Below are 19884 nucleotides of genomic sequence, written 5' to 3' on the forward strand. Positions count from 1 at the left end.
AGGCATCAGATAGTGGGGGAGTAGCTGCTTTATGGATTTGTATGACTTGTCCAGAAAAATAGCTATGATCACAAAAATGTTAGGAATATATGTGAATTACACCCCCAAAATAACTCAGAGCAATGAGCAATTGTTTGTATTTTAATAATGAAATCTTAAAATGGGGGCTTGTGGTGAAGGTGCAATTGTAACCTGAATAATAGAAGCAGCGGAATTGTAAACTTCTTTGCTTTGTTCAGATTGAATTTTGACTATTATATGAATGTATTGTAATTGTATATATCGATGAGTCTTTGGTCACTGCAAACCATAATATAGAAAGTGTTCAGAGTTGTTGCCATATTAATGAAAGTTGGGGACTGAGGAGTTCATAACACCAAGAAGTTCTTAAGATTGAACATATCAGAATTACCAGAGGTAAGTTGCAGCATGGGTGTACTGCATCGCTTTCTTGTCCTTTAAACCACTGCAAAGCAATTCTCAATGTTTGAAAGCATCGGAATGTGAAGGGATGTTGACTTGTTTCTCCTGGACATCGCTTTTTAGACATGTGATTGACTCATTATTTTCCAGTTGGAAAAAGGGATTCATATAACTGGTTAGTCATAAGATTGGCTTTCATAAAATCAAGGTCCTGCTGTATTGGGATTTGAATGTTAGTTCTTAGGAAGTTTAAACTCTGGTATCAAAATTCCTTTTTGGATGCCCTTCATAACAGTAGATTTAATAAATTCATGAGGGCTTCTATTTCTTGTTAAAATATCCTTTCTTATTCCTACATAATTTATTGACCTAGTTTCACATGCTGCAATGTTCACTTTCATGAGAATGTTCTGATCCTTTATCTTGCCAGAGTGGCACTATAGCTGTGCAAAGCTTCAAATAACCACTGTTTCTTTTTATGTTGAATTCTGCAAGAGATAGTATTTTGTAAACCAACAGCACTAGACAACCATACAACAGTTTCTTCTCTGTCTTTTCAGGCACTACAAGGGCTCCCAGGGATGGGGAGGTCCCAGGGGTGGACTATAATTTCATTCCTGTTGAACAGTTTAAAGCATTGGAAGAAAGTGGAGCCTTGCTAGAAAGTGGAACATATGATGGTATGTTACAGAATTTGAACACATGTACCTACAGTCTTTTATAAGAATGGGAATAAAGACCTGGAATAATTTAATGGCGTTAGTGTCCAGTCTTTTTGTTTCAGGCTTGGTCTAAATTAGGAACTTATGTCGGTATAACCACGTCCGTCAGAGGTGTGGAAAATCCACAACCCTGAGTGACATAGTTATACTGACCTAACTCCCAGTGTTGACAGCACTGTATCGATGGGAGGGCTGCTTCTGTTGACATAGCTACCACTTCTCAGATGGGTGGAGAATCTACGCTGATGGGAGAAGCCCCCCTGTTGGCATAGGTACCGTCTTCACTGGAGCGCTACAATGGTGCAGCTGTGCTGCTGCAGTATTTTTAGTAGAGACAAGTCCTAAATTTGGATCCTTATACTCATGAGGCGTAATAGTGCTTTGCAAGGGTAGGGAAGCAATATTATCTCCACCGTATAGATGGGATAACTGTGGACCACAGTGGTTGTCTTTCTCAGCTCATGCTGAGAGATAGTGACCCAGTATTGGAACCCATGTGTCCTGACCTGTGTTCAGTTCACTTTAACACCTGTTTCTTTTCCATATCATTGTGCTTTTCAGTGTCATTCTAAAAACTTTTATGTATGTTTTTGGTTGACTTTTGCTTTAAATATATTTGTGGTCATAGTTCTGGGTTTTGTGTGAAAAGTTTTATGTAGCTTTAATTTCTTGCTTAAGAGTTATTAAATATATTATAAATTATTCCAAAGGTTTCTACTTAGTAGTCCACTTTTGTCTTCCTGTTTTTAGTATTAGCCATAATATTTGCTAGAAGCTATACTAATTAGTTGCTGACTTTATTTTTATTACTACTGTTGTGGTTTTGGGTGTGTTTGGTCATTTTTAATGAAAGTCTCTCAGGTGAGGATGTTTCTCTAAATATATGATTTTTAGCTTTCATCATTAACACCTGACTCTTCTGAATTAAAATGTAAATACAATAGATGCGGGTTAATAGCAATCCTGATACTATCAACTTCCAGTTAATGGCAACATGTTGTTGTGAACTAATCCCATCCTATTAACATCAGTGTTAATGGTATTTGACTTTCCAACAGTATGCTGCTTAGTAGCCCCCACAACCTGACCATTCTGCTGAGCACCCCGCAACGCCCCAAACTCCAACCACCTTCACCTGGATCCCCTGCAGAGTCCCATTGCCCCTGCCACCGGAACCCTACCAACGAGCCTTTGTGCATCCAGGTCTTCCATTGAGCCACCCGCACCCAGATTGCCCCACACCTGGATGCCCCCCACACTTGGATCCTGCTGGACTGAGCCTGCCCACCCACACCTGGTGCAGAGGGGCGGGGCCCTGGGGTGTTTCTGGGCAGGCCCAGCCCTTGTACTGTGTCAGGGTCTGGTGCAGCCTCACTGCCAAGTCCCTGTACTGGGGGAGGTGGAGGCTTCAGGTTGATCTCCCACCTCAATGCAGCCAATGCCTGTGCTCCACACTGCCATGCCGGAGCCACATTTATTTATTGACAAATAAAATTTTCAGAAATTTGCAGAATTTTTAAATATTGTGTGCAGAATTTTTAATTTTTGGTGCAAAATTCCCTCGAGTAAAACATGTATAGACTTGCATACACAATACTGCTTCTTTTGGTAGAAAAGTTGAAATCACAACCTTCCCATGTGATCCATCCTCTTCTTAATTAAATAGCTGTGGAAACGCATGTGATTTTGTCATAGCTAGCATTAACTGTGATCTCTGGGTCAGAGATCTTGTCTTGTATTGTTGGTCCATTTTTAACACTTCTGCCTCTTGACATGAGTTTTCCACAATTGATACCCTTCTGGACAAAGTAACTTTTCCAAGCTTTCTGCACACTGTACCAATGTTCTCCATGCATATAAGTAGGATTCAAAGGCAATCTGATCCACATAGCCCCTTATGTCCTGGAGTCCAACTGAAGTCAATAGGAGAGCCTGCAGATCTGCGGATATCTGCTTTATATCCGCGGATGGATGTGGATCCAAATGTTCTATCTAGAGGCCTGTGTATGTTTGCAGATTGTGGATTGGATGCGGATACAAATTTTGTATCCGCTCAGAGCTCTAGTCAACACAACTACACAAATCCGTTTACAGAATCGAAGCCTGAATTAGGAAATTGTCCAAGCATGCTAAGTCCTTTAATTAGCATCATACCTTTTGTACTTGTAATTGTAAATTCTTCCCCATTTGGATGTAACATCTTTAATATTATTGTCTAAAATATCTGCAATCTTAGTTGTGTCCTCGTTTTCCCTTTTAATTGTAGTTTGTGTGTATTTCACCAAGAAAAGCTTAGTGTGGCCGGCTCCCATGGGTCCTTTGAGCTACTACATTGTTTTCTTCTCTTCTCCTGTGCACACACATTGTACTGCCATGGATCTTTCTCTGCACTCTCCCACTTTCTCCAGAGGCCTCTTCCTTGCCTGCTACCCTGTTCTTCTGGGTTTTGTTTTTTTGTTTTTACACTTCAGGCCATCACAATTAAAGCTTGCTGCCGTGGTTGCTGTTTGAGTCTTCTCTCTCTATTGTACCTCTGTTCATACTAGGGAACTGGGAATATTCAACCAGTCTGGGAATCTAAGGATAGGAAGGAAGGAGTAATTGTAGTGCCAGTAGACACATGCGTGCTAGCTTTAATCTAACTAGCGTAGGTAACAGACAGTGAAAACATGGCAGCACGGATCCCAGCATAGGCCTGCAATCTGAGTATGCCCCACAGTTCCCCAGTGGACTTGCACTGTTCTGAAGCCCATGCCTCCACGTCTTCACGGCTGTTGTTACCTGCACTAGCTGGATTAAAGCTAGCACTGGTAGGCCTACCTACTGTTACAATAACACTGATTTGTGGTGTTGACATATCTTAAGTGTCTGCCTGTGTGAGAGTGGTTATGGTTAAAAACTATTCTAAACATGGGGCAACAGGAAGCAGTTAACGTTAGAAATATGTTCTAATATTTTGTTAAACTGTAGCTAAATAATGATGAGTTTATTGGGGTCAGACCAGGCTTTTCTCTTTCGGTATGAGTTACTAACGTTATTTTTCCTGTTTCCACCCTGAGCAGGAATCCTCAGTCACTGGCTAGGTCCATTAATACTTTTCATCTTCCTAAAGTATTTAACTAGGCATAGAACTAACTAAAGTATAGGAATGATATGGTTAATATCCTTTTGCTCAAGGTCCAGGCAGGCATGGGCTCTGTTCTTGAAGATAAAGGCTACAGTAGCTAAATCAGTGTCTCAGATGTAAACCCTTTTTTATAGAACATCATAACCTGGCTCTTCTTAAGTTTTCTTCTGGATTGAAATTTGGTGCTGAAGTTTTCTAATCAGGAACAACTTATTTAAAATATATAAAATAAAAAATATAAAGTTTTACAATATATTTAAAATATCCTTGTTTAGGTACCCTTAACTCACATAAATGATTTTTCCCCCAAGAAAAATCTGGCATGTATATATAAAAAATATATATGAAAACTAAAGTAAAAATGCTTTTTTATGCATAAAAATTTTCCACTAGAAATATCTGTATTAATATAGATTATGTACATTTCAAGTGATTACTTCAGTGACTAAAGCTTCTTCAAGAGTAAACAGTCTAGAAATTGTATGAAACCTTCTCTGTGTAAAAGATGATGAAACTTGTGAAGAACTATTGTGATTTATTGGACATTTTGTTGACTTAATTCTTCCCTAATATGAAAAAAATAAATAAATGAAAAGGTACATTACTGTTAAAATAACCAAAAGAAGGAAATTTTTTTGAGCGGCTCTAAGCCAAGCTCTTTTGAGTGTGCTGTGGTTTTGCTGCACATACATTATCCACAATTGCCTCAGCAACTAGACTTTAACAAGCCAGGCCAACCCAAAGCTTTCACCTTAACTCCCATTTTTAGTTGAAGCCTGAAAGGTATTTGAATATATAGGGGGGTTTATTTAATATTTTATGCAGTCAAAACAAAATCTATCTAACCCAGCAGGAGCCCTGCTAAGCTCTGTGCTCAATTCCCTAATTAAAATCACATGATTAATTAAGAGGATAAAGCCAGTTATTTAAATTATGTTTGAGCATTTATTTTATTGGAAAAAAAATGCTGATCCTTTGAACTTCTACAACGTATTGGAATCAAAATGTTTTCAGTTTTCTCAGGTATAATTCAGTATTGCATTGATTTATTAATAGCTTTATTAGGTAAGAAAATTATAAGGTGAAAACGTAGGATTACAGCTCTAAGAAATCATTTTTTAAAATTGCTTTTCTGCAAATGATATTTTGTGTTTCAGCACAAAATGAATTTACTTTTTAACTTCAACCTGCCTACTGGCTGCAAATTACTCCAGATTAGTTAATTACTATATGCTGTACATTAGAACAGAAATGATTTTGGTTTTCAAGGTAATCCTCCACTTTACTCCTACCAAGCTCTGCTATAAATCTCATTCTGGAGCATTAGTGAATGCAAGGTAAAACAAGAAGTCAGTCTCTTGATTTGGAAACCTGTGTAGAGCAGTCACTTTGGAATTAAATGCATTATACCCAGATGCACAATGACAGCATTAGCAGAAATACAGCGTAGCTACAAATTCCAGTTTTTGAGCATTCATCGGTTACTGATAATGCTGATGTCTTAAGTAGTGGAGTAAATTACCTTTTCATTCATGTATTTCACAAAACTGTTACTCTGTGGCAGTAGAATATGTACTGTGGCTTGAGTCATTCCTATGATTGTAGAGATCTTTACCAGATATCACTGCTTCTGTTTTGTACCATTTGTTTCTTAATGCCAGGTAATTTCTATGGTACCCCAAAGCCTCCAGCAGAGCCCAGTCCCTTTCAGCCAGACCCAGTGGATCAAGTTCTTTTTGACAATGATTTTGATGCAGAATCCCAGAGAAAAAGAACCACGTCGGTCAGCAAGATGCAAAGAATGGATAGCTCTCTTCCTGAGGAGGAAGAGGAGGAAGAAAAGGAAGCAGTTAATGGCAGTGGAGGTGCAGGTCAGTTACAAGGGGAGAAATTCCTGACTGCAGTCAAGATTTTAATCAATCAAATTGTTACTGACATTTTCAAATTAATTGGGTAGCAGCACTGTCACATGATCCAAAAACTAGGTAAAGGAATGTTCAGCGCAAGTGATAATGAAGAACAGTGCATTGAGACTGGAACAAGGTGTCCATTGGGGTGTTTTAAAGATTAGTCTGAGATCCTATTCTTTTTAACATCTTTATTATCTCAAAAGGGGGACAACCAGCACATTACATTTGCAAATTGTGCTGCATCTAGACATTTCTTGGAAGTCACCCATTCAAGTACAGATCTGGCCTAGTCCCGTTTACCTTCAGAGCTGAAAGAATCAGAGCGCAGGTGATCTGGCTGCAGTCCATATTAATTTGTCACAAATACAGAATTGTAAAAGTGAGGTTATTGGCAATGGTTTCTGAACCGAAGTGCTTAAATTCACACTATTTAAAACCTGCTGCACTGTTGTTTTCCTCGTATCACTCATTGTACCACAGTTGGGTCTTGATGCACTGAGAGGGATGCTGGTGTGGATTCTCTAGTGAGCAGTACAAATGCTATTCTCTTTGATAGGAAATGCAGTAAGTAGTCTACCTAGATGGGTTCCAGTGCTGTTTTTTCAGCCTAGGCTCAGACAAGTATGAGGTTAATGCTGTTTGGCAAGGGAAGAACAGAACTCAGTGTGTTCACTTCAGTTTTTTAAAGTTCACAGCAGAAAAAAAATGCAGTAGAAAAATACAGATAAAATACAGTGGTGTTTGACAATCTCTTGTTGTGAGAGCAAAAGGGGTGGTTCTTTGTGAGCAAAGCGGCATGAAAATCTTAACTGTAACCCTTTGCTTTTAACAACTTCAGAAAACAGAGAGAGACATTCAGATTCTTCTGACTGGATGAAGCCTGTTCCTAGTTACAACCAGACAAGCAGCTCCATGGATTTCAGAAATTACTTGTCAAGGGATGAGAGCCTAGAGCCTCTACCCAAGAACTGGGAGATGGCCTACACAGACACAGGCATGGTCTACTTCATAGAGTGAGTAGACGTTTGTATCTTTATAGATTTAATGTACCTTCCTGAGATGCATGAGCTCTAAGAGTCTCTAGTCACAGTCTCTATAGAGATTTCTGCTTATTTGTATATATCTTCCTCCCTACCCACTTTTTATTGCTGAGGTCTTTGCATGAAAATATAATCTTCTGGCTTTGAAGTCGCAGTCTGTTCTCACTCCATGATCTTCACTAAATGTCACCAGTTTTGTGTTTGATTTCACAGTGGTTCCTGTGAAGATTATATTAATGTCACTTAGAGAGGACAGTGATGTTGATCTGAGGAATAAGCTGCAGGAATTTTATTTTCATATATATCTATATCTATCATAGTATCCCTACTTGGTGTTGCCAGCATTTTCATCCAAGTAGCTTTTCCTTTCTGTCCATCTTCATAGATGGATACTTGCACAGGTATCTTAGCTACCGTATATAGGGACTTCAGTATAGTGTTTATTTTCATGGGGAAAATGCAGGTGGGGAAAGAATCCATGTAAATACTATTAGTATGATAGTGTTTTGTGTATCTAAATAAATTAGGTGTGAAAGCACAGTGGTTCCAGCTACAAAGTCAGTTAATTTGTCTATGATGCAGCTCAGGTTCTGTGTTGCTAGCTGGATAAGGGTCTAATTTTATGTGTACTTTTACTCTGCAAAATTTCATTGTAATCCATGGGATTTCCCTTATTCTCTCTGCTCTGCCTGCGATCTCTGGTATGAAATGGAATGTGAAAAGCAGCTATTAGAATGTGTAATAGTCTGTTTCATGAATTTGAAAGCATCAGACTACACTGATGGCTAAGCATAGGCAGAAGTTAAGGGTTTTTTCCTCCAAGGTGAAAAGTATCAGATATCCTCAAAATGATTTTTTGTAGTTGCGTCAATGGTAAATGTATGGAAGGCTTTGTCATACTTTGTACACAGAAAAAAAATATTGGATGGAGAAGAACTTTATGCTGAGACTGTGCCGCCTAATGCAGATTTATAGGACAGAGTTAGAAATCCCTGAATAAATGGGTTTATAATCACAGCATCAATAGACCTGAGATAAAACATGGGTTAACTCTGCTCACTTATGCTACTGTGTTATCTCAGAGTTAACCTGTACCATATGTTCCTGCAGTGCAATGATAAGTACTACTTGTCATGGAAGAGCAAAATCACTAATCTTGCAAACTCACTGGCAATTTCTTATGTGCTTTGGTTCAGAGTGGTAGCAGCCTTTAAATCTACATTCATATTGTGACTTTTTTAAATATCGGATTTCTGGAATACTTATGTTGTATTAACTTTTTAACAGCTATAAGATGCTCTTTTAGGTCTTATCAGTTTTTCTCCATTACTTTTCCCATGACTCTTTGCATGATCAACCTATTTTAGAGGTGGTGTGTGACACCTTATTAAAGTGCACAAAACTTTTCCTATCTATTCCCCATAATTAAATTTTTAAAACCAGGTAAAGAAAAAGTTTTTGTATTTTTGGGTCTGTTCTGATGAGAACCAAAAGAGACAGGTGTATTCAGTGTGCTCTTATTTCATTGGTTCTGTTCTCTACTTACAAATACATCTACACAGTTCTGCAGAGCTCTTGAATTCAGCTCCATGCACAAGTTGCATTGACTATTGAGAGATCCAATATTTTTTGACAGATGAAACCTAGGCTTACCTCACTCCCAACAAACCTGCTACTTTTAGAGTGAAACTGTGTAGACTGTGGCTGTGAACATGTACCTTTGAAATATTTTTGACTGCTAAGAAACGTTTTCACCGCTGTAACCTCCCATGTCACAGTGGTACAGAAGAGCCTCGAGTATGTTGTTAGTTATTATATTTAAGTGGTACCTTTCCTTGGTCGCATTTTTGATGTGACAGAGGTGAGAACAGCAGGTATGCTGACCGAGAGGCAAAGATTTGCATGTGGAAGGAAATTTATGAAGAGAAGTCCAAAGTATAATAGGTTAAATCCCTTCCTTGGGAGTCTTTTTCGTCTTTCTCCCTTTATCTCCTGCTGTTTTTCGCTCCTGATTGGGTTGTCCTGTATTCCGCAGTCACAACACCAAGACGACCACTTGGCTTGATCCTCGACTCTGTAAGAAAGCCAAAGCTCCTGAAGACTGTGAGGATGGAGGTGAGATGTTCAGAATGTCTGCTATATGTAATGCATGTTTGGATGTTGTTTTTCCTACTTGAAAACCAGACTCAAATGGTGTCCAATTAGCATGTTATCAGTATAGTTTATGAAGGCACGAAGTATTGCTCTGGTAATTGTTTCAAAGACTTCATTTCTTCTTTGCCATTTGGGACTAACTAGACAGATCAATTGTACACCTTTACCCAGATATAACGCTGTCCTTGGGAGCCAAAAAATCTTACCGTATTATAGGTGAAACTGTTATATCGAACTTGCTTTGATCCGCCGAAGTGCGCGGCCCTGCCCCCCTGGAGCACTGCTTTACCACGTTATATCCGAATTCGTGTTCTATCAGGTCGCGTTATATTGGGGTAGAGGTGTACCTCCAAATGCAACCTGGAATAGGAGTTTACTTATGCTCTTGCTCCAAGGTCAAGTTAATCTGAAACCAAATAGAATTCCTAATAAATCGGATGTATTTGCTTGTTTACTAACCAAAACTAATCCCGTGGAACTGGCTATCTAGTTACTCTGACTTGGTTCATGAAGGGACTTTCTGTGGGATTTGGTAGTAATGAATCCTTAAGCACTTGGGAAAGTCTTTTCCTTATGCATATTACATATTTTATATCAAGTTCATCTTCAGGGAGACCTGGGACGTTCCTAAGAATGTCCTCTGCACTGATGGGAGAATTAAGTCATTCGGGGGTCTTCAGATAATGCTGTTTGTGACTGTCTGATGTCCCATATGGAGTCATTTCCAGGGTTCTTTACAATTCGATAAGATCTATCACTGCCAAGACAGAAGTTTCTGCCTGAAGTTTATAATTTTTATTCTTTCTACCATCATACCCTAATGGTTTCAGAATGGAGTTAAGTGCCTGTGGCTTGGCAGCAGCAATAGGATGAGAGTGGCTTCAGTATTTTTTCACTGGAACAATGGAGTTTAAGTGAATTGTGGATACACACGAATTCTGGAGAGCAGAATGACACATTACTTGGTTCTAAATTTGCTGTAACCACTAAGGGGAAAGACCTGGGCAGCTTTGTAGACAGCTCAATGAGCACCATTGTTCAAATGTGCAAGAGAAAAGCCCACAAATATTAGAATGCATAGATGATGGGCTACAATGTAATACTAAAAGTACAGCCTTGTCACTTTATATCAGTGGTACACTCTCACCTGAAATACTCTTCAGTTTCTGGTTGAGAGAAAGAAGTGAAATTTTGATAGAATAATGGAAAAGCTTTTGAGGACAATGTGGAAAAAAAAATAGGGATACAATAAGTGTACAAAATAACAAACAGTAAATAAAAGGTAAATCAGGTGCTCCCTCTTACCCACTTTCATAATACAAGAACAAGGGTATGTTGAGTTAAATTGAAGGTGGCAGATTTAAAACTAATAAAGGTAAATACAATGTATAATTAAGCCATGAAAAACTCATTGCCACAAGAGATTATTGGGGCCAAAATCTTGATAAAATTTTTACAAGGATTGGACATTTGTATGAATGAGAAGATAGAATTTTTTTTTTAGAAGGGATATAAATACTCATGCTTTAAAGCATAAGCAACCCCTAACTGAGTTTAGGAAGAAACTTCATTGTCTAGTAAGAGATTTCTGTACTATCCTCTGAAGCTTCTGGTATTGGTCGTTGTTGGAGACAGGATACTGGACTACGAGGACTGCTAAGATAAATGGTAGTCGCAAAGTGAAGGGATGGAAGAGCCTTTGGACTTCATATGAATTGACCCTTAATTGGGCCAGGTGCAGGAGGTGCAAACCAAGCTACAAGGCTTGGGAGTGAAACTGCACAATAATAGGTGGCTTTATTGTAGGAGTATTTTAAAATCTCTGAAGCAGTTGCACGTTTTAAGCATCAGTGTCATCTTATTTCCATTTAGGGGACAGCCCTAAAATATAATCAAGATAGGCATCTGTATTAGCAAGTTTGAAAATAATTAGCCTCTCTTTAGATGCTAGAAAATACGATAAGATTTTTAAAGAAATCCTTACACTCTCCTCTCCTGTCCCTCTGGCATCTCCACCCTGTCTAAATTAATTTGACTTAAACATTTCCCTGTTGTCCGGTTTCACATGGATAATTTTTCAACAGAAGTGCAAGTCCCTGATATGTGGAAGTGCCCTGGAGAATTCATTTTGCCTAAGCTGTCTCATGTCTCCCTATGATGGCAGAGCTTAAACCTTCACTAAATAAAGCTTACAGTGGGCTGAACACTGACAGAATTTTACTGCTTCATAAAATGACAGACATGTTTGAGAATCATAATCTAAGCAGGGTTCCATGGTTAAAGTGCTTGTCAGTCATGCTTTTTCTTCAAGTGAAATCCTATCAGTTAAATAGAGAAGAGGTAAAAGCCAAGATGCAGCACCAAACTAGCTACCTAATTTTGTTAGTAATGACCCATTGCTGTTGGGACTGCGTTGTTGAAATGATTGGCTAGCAACTGGGTGCTTTAGTTCCATGGAAGGATGCCTTGTTGTTCTGCAGTTGCTGTTAGGGGAAGGAGGAGTCAGAGATTTTTGTTCTGTGTGTGGCAACGCTTGGACTCAGCCTGTTCCCCAGTAATACAGAATTTCCATAGCTAATGAATCTCAAACAAGAACACTCTCATCCTGACCCCTATGTGTATCGTCATCTGTAGCATTCCCATTGATCATCGCTGCCATGTTCAGTCAGAGAAAGTGAATTTGTCTATGAAATAATGTTGGTCTAGCCCAGGGGTGGGCAAACTATGGCCCAGGGACTGCATCTGGCCCTTCAGACGTTTTAATCCGTCCCTCAAGCTCCCGCCAGTAAGCAGAGTCCAGGGCTTGCCCTGCTCCGGTGCTCCAGCCGGGGAATGGGGTTGGGGGCTTGTCCACCCCTGGTCTAGCCCATTTAGGGCTTTAAAGAGAGAGGCTAGTACCAAAACTGTATCAGCATTCAGACCATAGTTGTCACTAGCAATATCTTGAACTAACTTCCTTCCGTCCAGATTCCCATTTCCTTGAGAGTACAATAGCAGGGATACAGCATTGTTTCCATTTTAATATGGAACCCTTAATTACTTAGTAGTATAATTTTTATACTAAATCTGATAAACTTCTAGTTTTACTTTTCAGTTCTCTTGCACCCCAACTGGCTTTTTAAAAATAATGCATATTCACTATATTCTCTAATATGGGACAATGCAGGAAACTGACGGGCTGGCTGGCAGTAGGTAACTAAGGGTGGCCCTCTATCATAATTTGATTGTTTGGGGAGAGTGTAGGAACTGACTTACATTCATTTCTATTCACGTCTTGCATCAAGACTTCACATTGTGAATCCCATCTGTGAGAATGTTGGTGGTAATCAGCCTACAGGCAAATCCTGCACACACTTGCAAGGCAGTGGTGCAGTGTAGCCAGCCAATAACATAAAAATGTACAGAGAAGCAGTCTCTGCAGCAAACATCTCCCAAGTTACAAGAGTCAATAGGCGCTCAGATGAGACTGAAAACAGCCTTTTGTTCCCCTAAATCTATTCATAATGAAGCCAGCTTGAGCCACTGCCTCATACTGCTGCTTTATTAAACATATGTGAAGCCACCACTGGGAGAGGATGGATGAAAAAAGGCATTTTAAAGAGAGAGATGCAGGACATCCTAATGAACAGCACTTAAACAAATAGTCCCACTGGGGCATTTGTCAAGTTCTGCTGAGCTGTACTGATGTTCATAATTGGTAACATGCTGCCACATGCTAAGAAAATTCCTGTTACCTTCAAGCCTGAGGCAGCCACAAACAAAATAATTACAGAGAAATCTTACCCTTCAAAACAATCCAGACATCTGAAAGAAAAATAAAAGGCAATTTGTGTTCCAAATGGAACAATATTTCCATTTTGTCTTAACTTTCACACCAAGCTCCTTTCTAACAGCGTTTCCATATTTACATTTCTATGGTCAAATTAGAGTAGCAAAGCTATAGCAATCAGGCCTCTGTGGTGACAGTTCATTACATTCAACCAGTAATGCTCTGATTCTAGCAGCCATCCTACAAGAATTTGAATTTAGTTCAGAAACAAGGGAGCTTTCTGATTTTTATGCTGTTTCAATATGAATGTTTATTTTGTAAGGATTTTAATTTCATTTTACACACAATTTTCAGAATATGGGATCATTAGTTTCCCTCTAGATTTGTTACTCTGGAGACTTGAATAAAAATCATAACCAACACAAATGGAAATGAGTTTGGGGATGATATCTTTTTAGGCCTCATTTGTCCTTGTCACCACTGTACTGCCTCTTTGATTCTGATTCAGGAGCCTAGATGTAAAGTAGCAAGTGATGTAGGTCAGGATTGCAGTGCATTGGGAAAGCGAGGTGGGGAGTCTGGCTTGAATTGCATTGGTGTTAAGGGGATGTGTATGTAAAATTGGAACAACAAGGGGGTTGCAGGTCAGAATTTAGGCCCCTTGGCAGAGGTTTCCGGAAGCACCACATGACTGGAATAGCATGGCCGTACAATTCAGGGCTGAGATGGATTGAAAATACTTCTTTGGGAAAAGCTTCAATATCTCCTTTCCACTCTATGGGTTAGCCATAAACAGTGCTATCCTATAGTTACAGATTGGGGAGTTAAAAACAAAATTACACAAATGAAACTTGTTGTTTATAATTAATAGGCGTAGTCTAATAAAATGAGACCTTTGTCTTCCTCTTCCTCCTTTCGTTACTTAAGATATTTCTGTGCTTCACTTTGAAGCTTGTTAAAACTTAATTTTTTTTGTTTAAAATGCAAGTCCCCTTCTCCAATGGACCAGCGAGTACAAGGAGGCCCATTTTCCCTCTGGGAAATGCAAGCACTCAATTCATGGGAATATATAAATTGCTTTCATATTTCCAATACAGTCAGTCCATAATCTCTCCACTCTTTTTTTTTTCCACATGAACTTTGACATTTTCAAATACTTTTGCATTATAGTACAGAATTTTGTTCATTCTTCTGTTCTAATTACAGAACTTCCTTATGGCTGGGAGAAAATAGAAGACCCTCAATATGGAACATACTATGTCGAGTAAGTGTTTACACCAATTATTCACTTCATGTGGACATCAGATATGGTAGAGAACAATGAAACAGTTGATATGTAATAAATGAAAATTGTAATGCAGCTAATTTAATGACTGTGTATCCAGTGTAAATTAAGGGCCAGTTCTGGTGGCCATAACTGAATTGTGCACTATTCCTATGAGTTAATATGTAAGATGATGATGTGTGTAGCTTTCCTTCACACTAATTGAGATACATCCATCTATCATCTGGAGGGGAGGAATCAAGTAGTAACCACTTCCCTGGGCTGGAAACCAGAGAGCAGCAAGTAAGCAGTAGGATTCACTTTGCTTCTCTGCCTCACAAATGTCCATGTGATTTTTCTTGTATAACTAAGAATTATGGTAGTTTGTTACAACAGTAACTTTATCTGGCATTAATGATTTTGCCCAAGTGGTTGAATCTCTTTCTTAATATCTTTATTGTAATAACTGAAGATGCTGAATGTTGTATGTTTGAAGAGATCAGAGCATGTCTCTGTTCTGAAATATCTTCAAAATAGAAAAGCAGCAAAGAGTCCTGTGGCACCTTATAGACTAACAGACATTTTGGAGTTTTAGCCTTTGTGGGTGAATACCCACTTTGTCGGATGCATGTAGTGGAAACTTCCAGGGGCAGGTATATATATGCAAGCAAGAAGTAGGCTGGAGATAACGAGGTTAGTTCAATCAGGGTGGATGAGGCCCTCTTCTAGCAGTTGAGGTGTGAAAACCAAGGGAGGAGAAACTGGTTTTGTAGTTGGTGAAAACGTCTGTTAGTCTATAAGGTGCCACAGGACTCTCTGCTGCTTTTAGAGATCCAGACTAACACGGCTACCCCTCTGATTTTGCCCAAGTGGTTGAATCTCTTGGAGCCTCTCGATTAAAACACGTGATATTCACAAACCAGCAGGAAATTGCTTTCCCCTCATCCTTGCGCTCCAAAGCAGCACCATGTAGCAGAAAATCCCTAACTTACTGTGACTGGGCTTGCTTATTCTTCAACTCAGGCTGAATGAAAACCACCTTCAATCATCAAGAGAAAAATTAGCAGAGAATTGAAAATATTAGCATTTGTTTGAAAAATGTTAGTGAGATCTCTGCAGAGCCAGCACTGTTGTTTTAATATTGTCCAGGCCAATAAATATTTTGATACTTCAGCTCTGCCTTCATATTTCAGTGTTTAGCAACAAAGGCAATAAATACCGTGGATATATGGAAGCAGCATCCATTTCTTGTCAGGAGAATAAATAAATTTGCTTTGCTAAGCAGTTCTCTTATTGCCCAATATTATGGTCTACAGCGGCTCTTTTGAAATGTGCAAAGTTGTGTTAAAATAGATAATATGCTTATTACTCAGAGTTCATCCTATCACTTCAAAGGCAGCCTCAAAAGTAAAGGCTGAATTGTATAGTTGTTGAGTTTCCGTTTTGAGTATTGAAAAATTAGTAGTTGGAGTATGCTTCAAAGGGTTAATCTTGAGCTCCTCATAAGGAGATGGTTGGTTCTGCCCCTGAACAGGAAACTGGCATTGTCCTGAATAACTAGTTACCAAGATATTTGAATATTTTTAACCAGGTTTTTTTTCCTGCTGTTAGTTGAAATTCCTTTTGGTTCTGATAATCTGATTTTTCATCATAATTGTTTTTTAATTTTTCTCTGTTTAGATAATGAAAATAGGCTACTCATTTTCACTTTCTTTGCTCTCCTGAATTAGCACAATGCTGTTGTGTTTGAGTTGCCCATACTACAGGGGAACAACCTATTAAGATTAGGCTTTGTATAACTTTTTAAATTAAACTTTAAATTTTAGTTCTCAATTGCAATTACCCTTTGAGAGAAAGGAGTAGAATATATGGATTTCTGTAATTTAATGGCTGTGGTGCTGACCCTTAAATATATCTATATTATAATAATATAAACATTAGAATTTGGACAGTCACAAACGTTTTTTTTTCAACATTGAGCTGTCCTTTTATATTTACCCTTTTGCTGAAATGAAGCAATGTGAGCTTGCACATTGCAACATTCTTTGATACAGTATGGTAATCATTATTAGGGATCTGACAATTTTTGGCAACTTAATCAAGGAGAATTTTGCTGTGCTAAGGTGGTATCTCAAAGTTTGGGGTTTTCTTGGGTTTGAACTTTTTATTAATGCAAAGTTACAATAAAGTGTTAACATATTACTTTGTACATTACTTATTCAGAATCAGGTTAATATACACAGCACCTGACTAATGGAGGTGGCTGGGGAGCCCTCCTCCATTCAGAAATTTGGTCACCCATCTTCTTTTTGGCACTTCTCTTGTGTACATACTTGGTGTGAAAGCTTTTCCATTACAAGGGCAGTCCACATGTTACTATACCAGAATTCCATAGAAGTCACATTTTTCAAATATGCAATATAAAGTTTTGCTGCTAACAATAAAAAGGAATTAATTTGTCTTTCTGTTTAAAAAGTAGGTCCTTTATGGGCGCATTACGTAAGCAGGTCAGTGGATCTCTGGGAAGCTGGCCTTTTTCTGATAAGGTTAATCTCTTTAATCATTTCCTCGGCAAACCATCGAATTTCTGGACAAAACCACCACATATGAATGTTCCCCTATCCCTGCAACCGTGCCTCCCTAGTAGCAAAAATACAGTGAATCCTAACTGGAGTCAAATACCAACTATACAGTAATTTGTAAAAGTTTTCTTTGTGAGCTACACAAATTGAAAATATATATCCACTTTCCCATATAGCGACCCATTCATCTAGATCAATTTCTTTGTCCAGATCTCTCTCCTATGTTTTCATCTGGGTTGTTTTCCTGTCAACATCTTTTTCAATCAAAATTGAATACATCTTAGAAATTAAACTCTTTGTTCCAGCTTGCACCTGGGTCAACTCCTCAGATGTGTTTAAAGATCTAGATAGAACCGTCTTGTATCCAGATTTCACAATAAGGTGTTTTGACTTATAAATACTGATACAGGATCTTTCTATTATTTACTTTATTACATATCTCTTGGTATGATCTTAAATCAGGACCCTCGAACAGCAGTCCAAATTGAGGAATATCAGCTCTTACCCAGAATGAATCATCACTTTGATATTTCCTAGCAATACATTCGTGATTATTAATGAAAATAGCTAAGGGGAGAGGGCTTGGCGACAGGAATTTTAAAAGCTACGGTGGGCTGGATGAATGGGTGGCTTTTATTTTTGGTGATCTAAATTTCTTTTGAACCCAACAATTACTATAAATACACCTCTATCCCGATATAACGCTGTCCTTGGGAGCCAAAAAATCATACTGCGTTATAGGTGAAATCGCGTTATATCGAACTTGCTTTGATCCGCCGGAGTGCACAGCCCTGCCCCCCCGGAGTGCTGCTTAACCGCGTTATATCCGAATTCATGTTATATAGGGTCGCGTTATATCGGGATAGTGGTGTAACTGTATTTGGGCTACAGTCTTCTTTGAGCTTTACCCAGTGTTTGAACTGTCTGTTAACCCTGTTGATCATATCTTTTAATTGCGGTGTGTAATAATAAGAAGCCAAATTAGGGAATGCTCGTCCACCCGGCTTCGTAGACTTGCACAGAACTTTAGACCTCACCCTTTGACTTTTATGATTCCCATATGAATTTTAATAGTGCATCTTGATCTGTTTTTAATGTCATGTTGGGGATACCAGAAGGGGGATGCACTGAAACAAAAATAGTAACTTGGGGAGGACATTGATCTTTACTGAGGCTACACTATCTAGCCAAGAAATTTCATTTGTTCCATTTCTCCAAATCTTTTACTTTATGCCACAGTGGAAGGTAATTTTCTTTAAAAAGATGTTTGTTTCTCCACAATATTTATTCCTAAATATTTTAAAGTTTCCTTTACCTATTTAAATTTATGTAGGTGACAACAGTTTGTTTTGACCCTTTGGGAATATTAATTTCTAAAATTCCAGATTTATCATAGTTTTTGATGCCTGATACCAGCTCAAATTCCAACATCAATTGTTCGGTAATTTTTAATTATGCTTCTGGATCCTGCAAATATAATGGGATATTGTCAGCATATAACACCACTTTCTGTTCTAAACTTGAAGACATTTTGATGCCTTTAACCAAGGGGCTGTTTCCCTCATATATTGCAAATGACTCCATTGCCAGAATAAACAACGGAGGGGCAGCCCTGTCTTGTACCCCTAGACAAATTAAAAGGAGGGGATTGAAGTAGTATACAGGCCAATATATGAGTATAAAACTGGTTTCCAAAACCAAACCTTACCAAAATCTGTCTGAGGTTCTCCCACTGCAAAGGTTGATGGTTTCTCAACATCCAACAAAAGCATCCCTTCCCCAATCCAGATACCAGGTCTCTCTTACATATGCACCTCTTCTTTAGATAGGATATTTTAAAAAGAGTTCATATTAGACACACCGGTAATTTTAAAACTCACACATACGTTGCTTTGTCTTTTTTAAAACATGTATTGTGGTACCATGATCCTGAATCTGACTTGCTGTAAATTTTTTAATTGAGCCCTGTTTTTATTAATATAATGTTTTCTATTAAGACACATAACAATATTTAATATCTGTTTTTGTTCTCTTATCCCCTTTCCCTCCCTCCCTCCCTATGCATTCCCCCATGGCCATCTGGTCCCTTGTAGCTGTGGAAGCCTGGCCTTTGGTTAATTCTTCTGTCGGCATATTAGTTCTGTGCTGGGGTGTGTGGGGAAGTGGTAGGTGTGCGTGTGTGTGTGTGTGTGTGTAAGAACCAAGCCTTATCTAATCTGATCAAACATCTTCATAACACTAAGTATTATGAGATTATTATACCGTCAATGAGTTCACATATTCTTAAAATTTTCCACTGTAGCTGACCCTTCTCCAATCAATATAAATTTTAAAATGTTTGTGATAACTCTAAAGTCAAACTTACTTCATTGGGATGATCTGAGTCTCCTATTTCATTATTAACTTTTGTTATAAACTAATATAAATCACAATAGTAAATTAACTATATTATACTCCGTAATCATGCTGTATCCACATTAGCTATCCTGAGTGCTACCCAGCCCATCTTCCATTCCATATATTCCTTTTTTCATTATAACCACATGGATAGAATATCCATTTATTCATTTTGTTCTTCTGGATCTGGACGGTTTATTCTGATTTCACAGTCTGTCCTTTTGTCTTGACAATGTATCTTTTTGAGCTGTTGAGGTTCTCTTTGATCTCACTGATTCCCAGTGATTTCTGGGAAAGCCTTTGACCCCATTCAGATTGTTCTGGAATTGATTTACCCATTCCCATTTTTGTAAGTATCTGTTCCCCTTTTTTTGGATCTGAGTTAGACGCATAGGTCCTTCCATTTAAAGAACAGTCTAAATGGGAACCCTAATTTGTATTTTATATTGTTCTATCCAAGAAGTGTGGTCTTCTGGTATAGTTCTCTTTGATTTCT

At 38.4% G+C, this 19884-nt stretch overlaps 1 protein-coding gene across 1 annotated transcript in view; it reads left to right on the top strand.

The window, feature by feature from the left end:
• The window catches only part of MAGI3 (membrane associated guanylate kinase, WW and PDZ domain containing 3), a 206943-nt gene that overhangs the window by 123235 nt on the left and 63824 nt on the right, over positions 1–19884 (top strand). Inside the window, 5 exon segments of the mRNA XM_039533521.1 lie at positions 984–1103; positions 5934–6143; positions 7021–7195; positions 9258–9337; positions 14352–14409. Coding sequence (XP_039389455.1) covers positions 984–1103; positions 5934–6143; positions 7021–7195; positions 9258–9337; positions 14352–14409 — 643 coding nt within the window.

The sequence above is a fragment of the Mauremys reevesii genome, linkage group 4, assembly GCF_016161935.1.
Source record: "Mauremys reevesii isolate NIE-2019 linkage group 4, ASM1616193v1, whole genome shotgun sequence".
NCBI lineage: Eukaryota > Metazoa > Chordata > Testudines > Geoemydidae > Mauremys > Mauremys reevesii.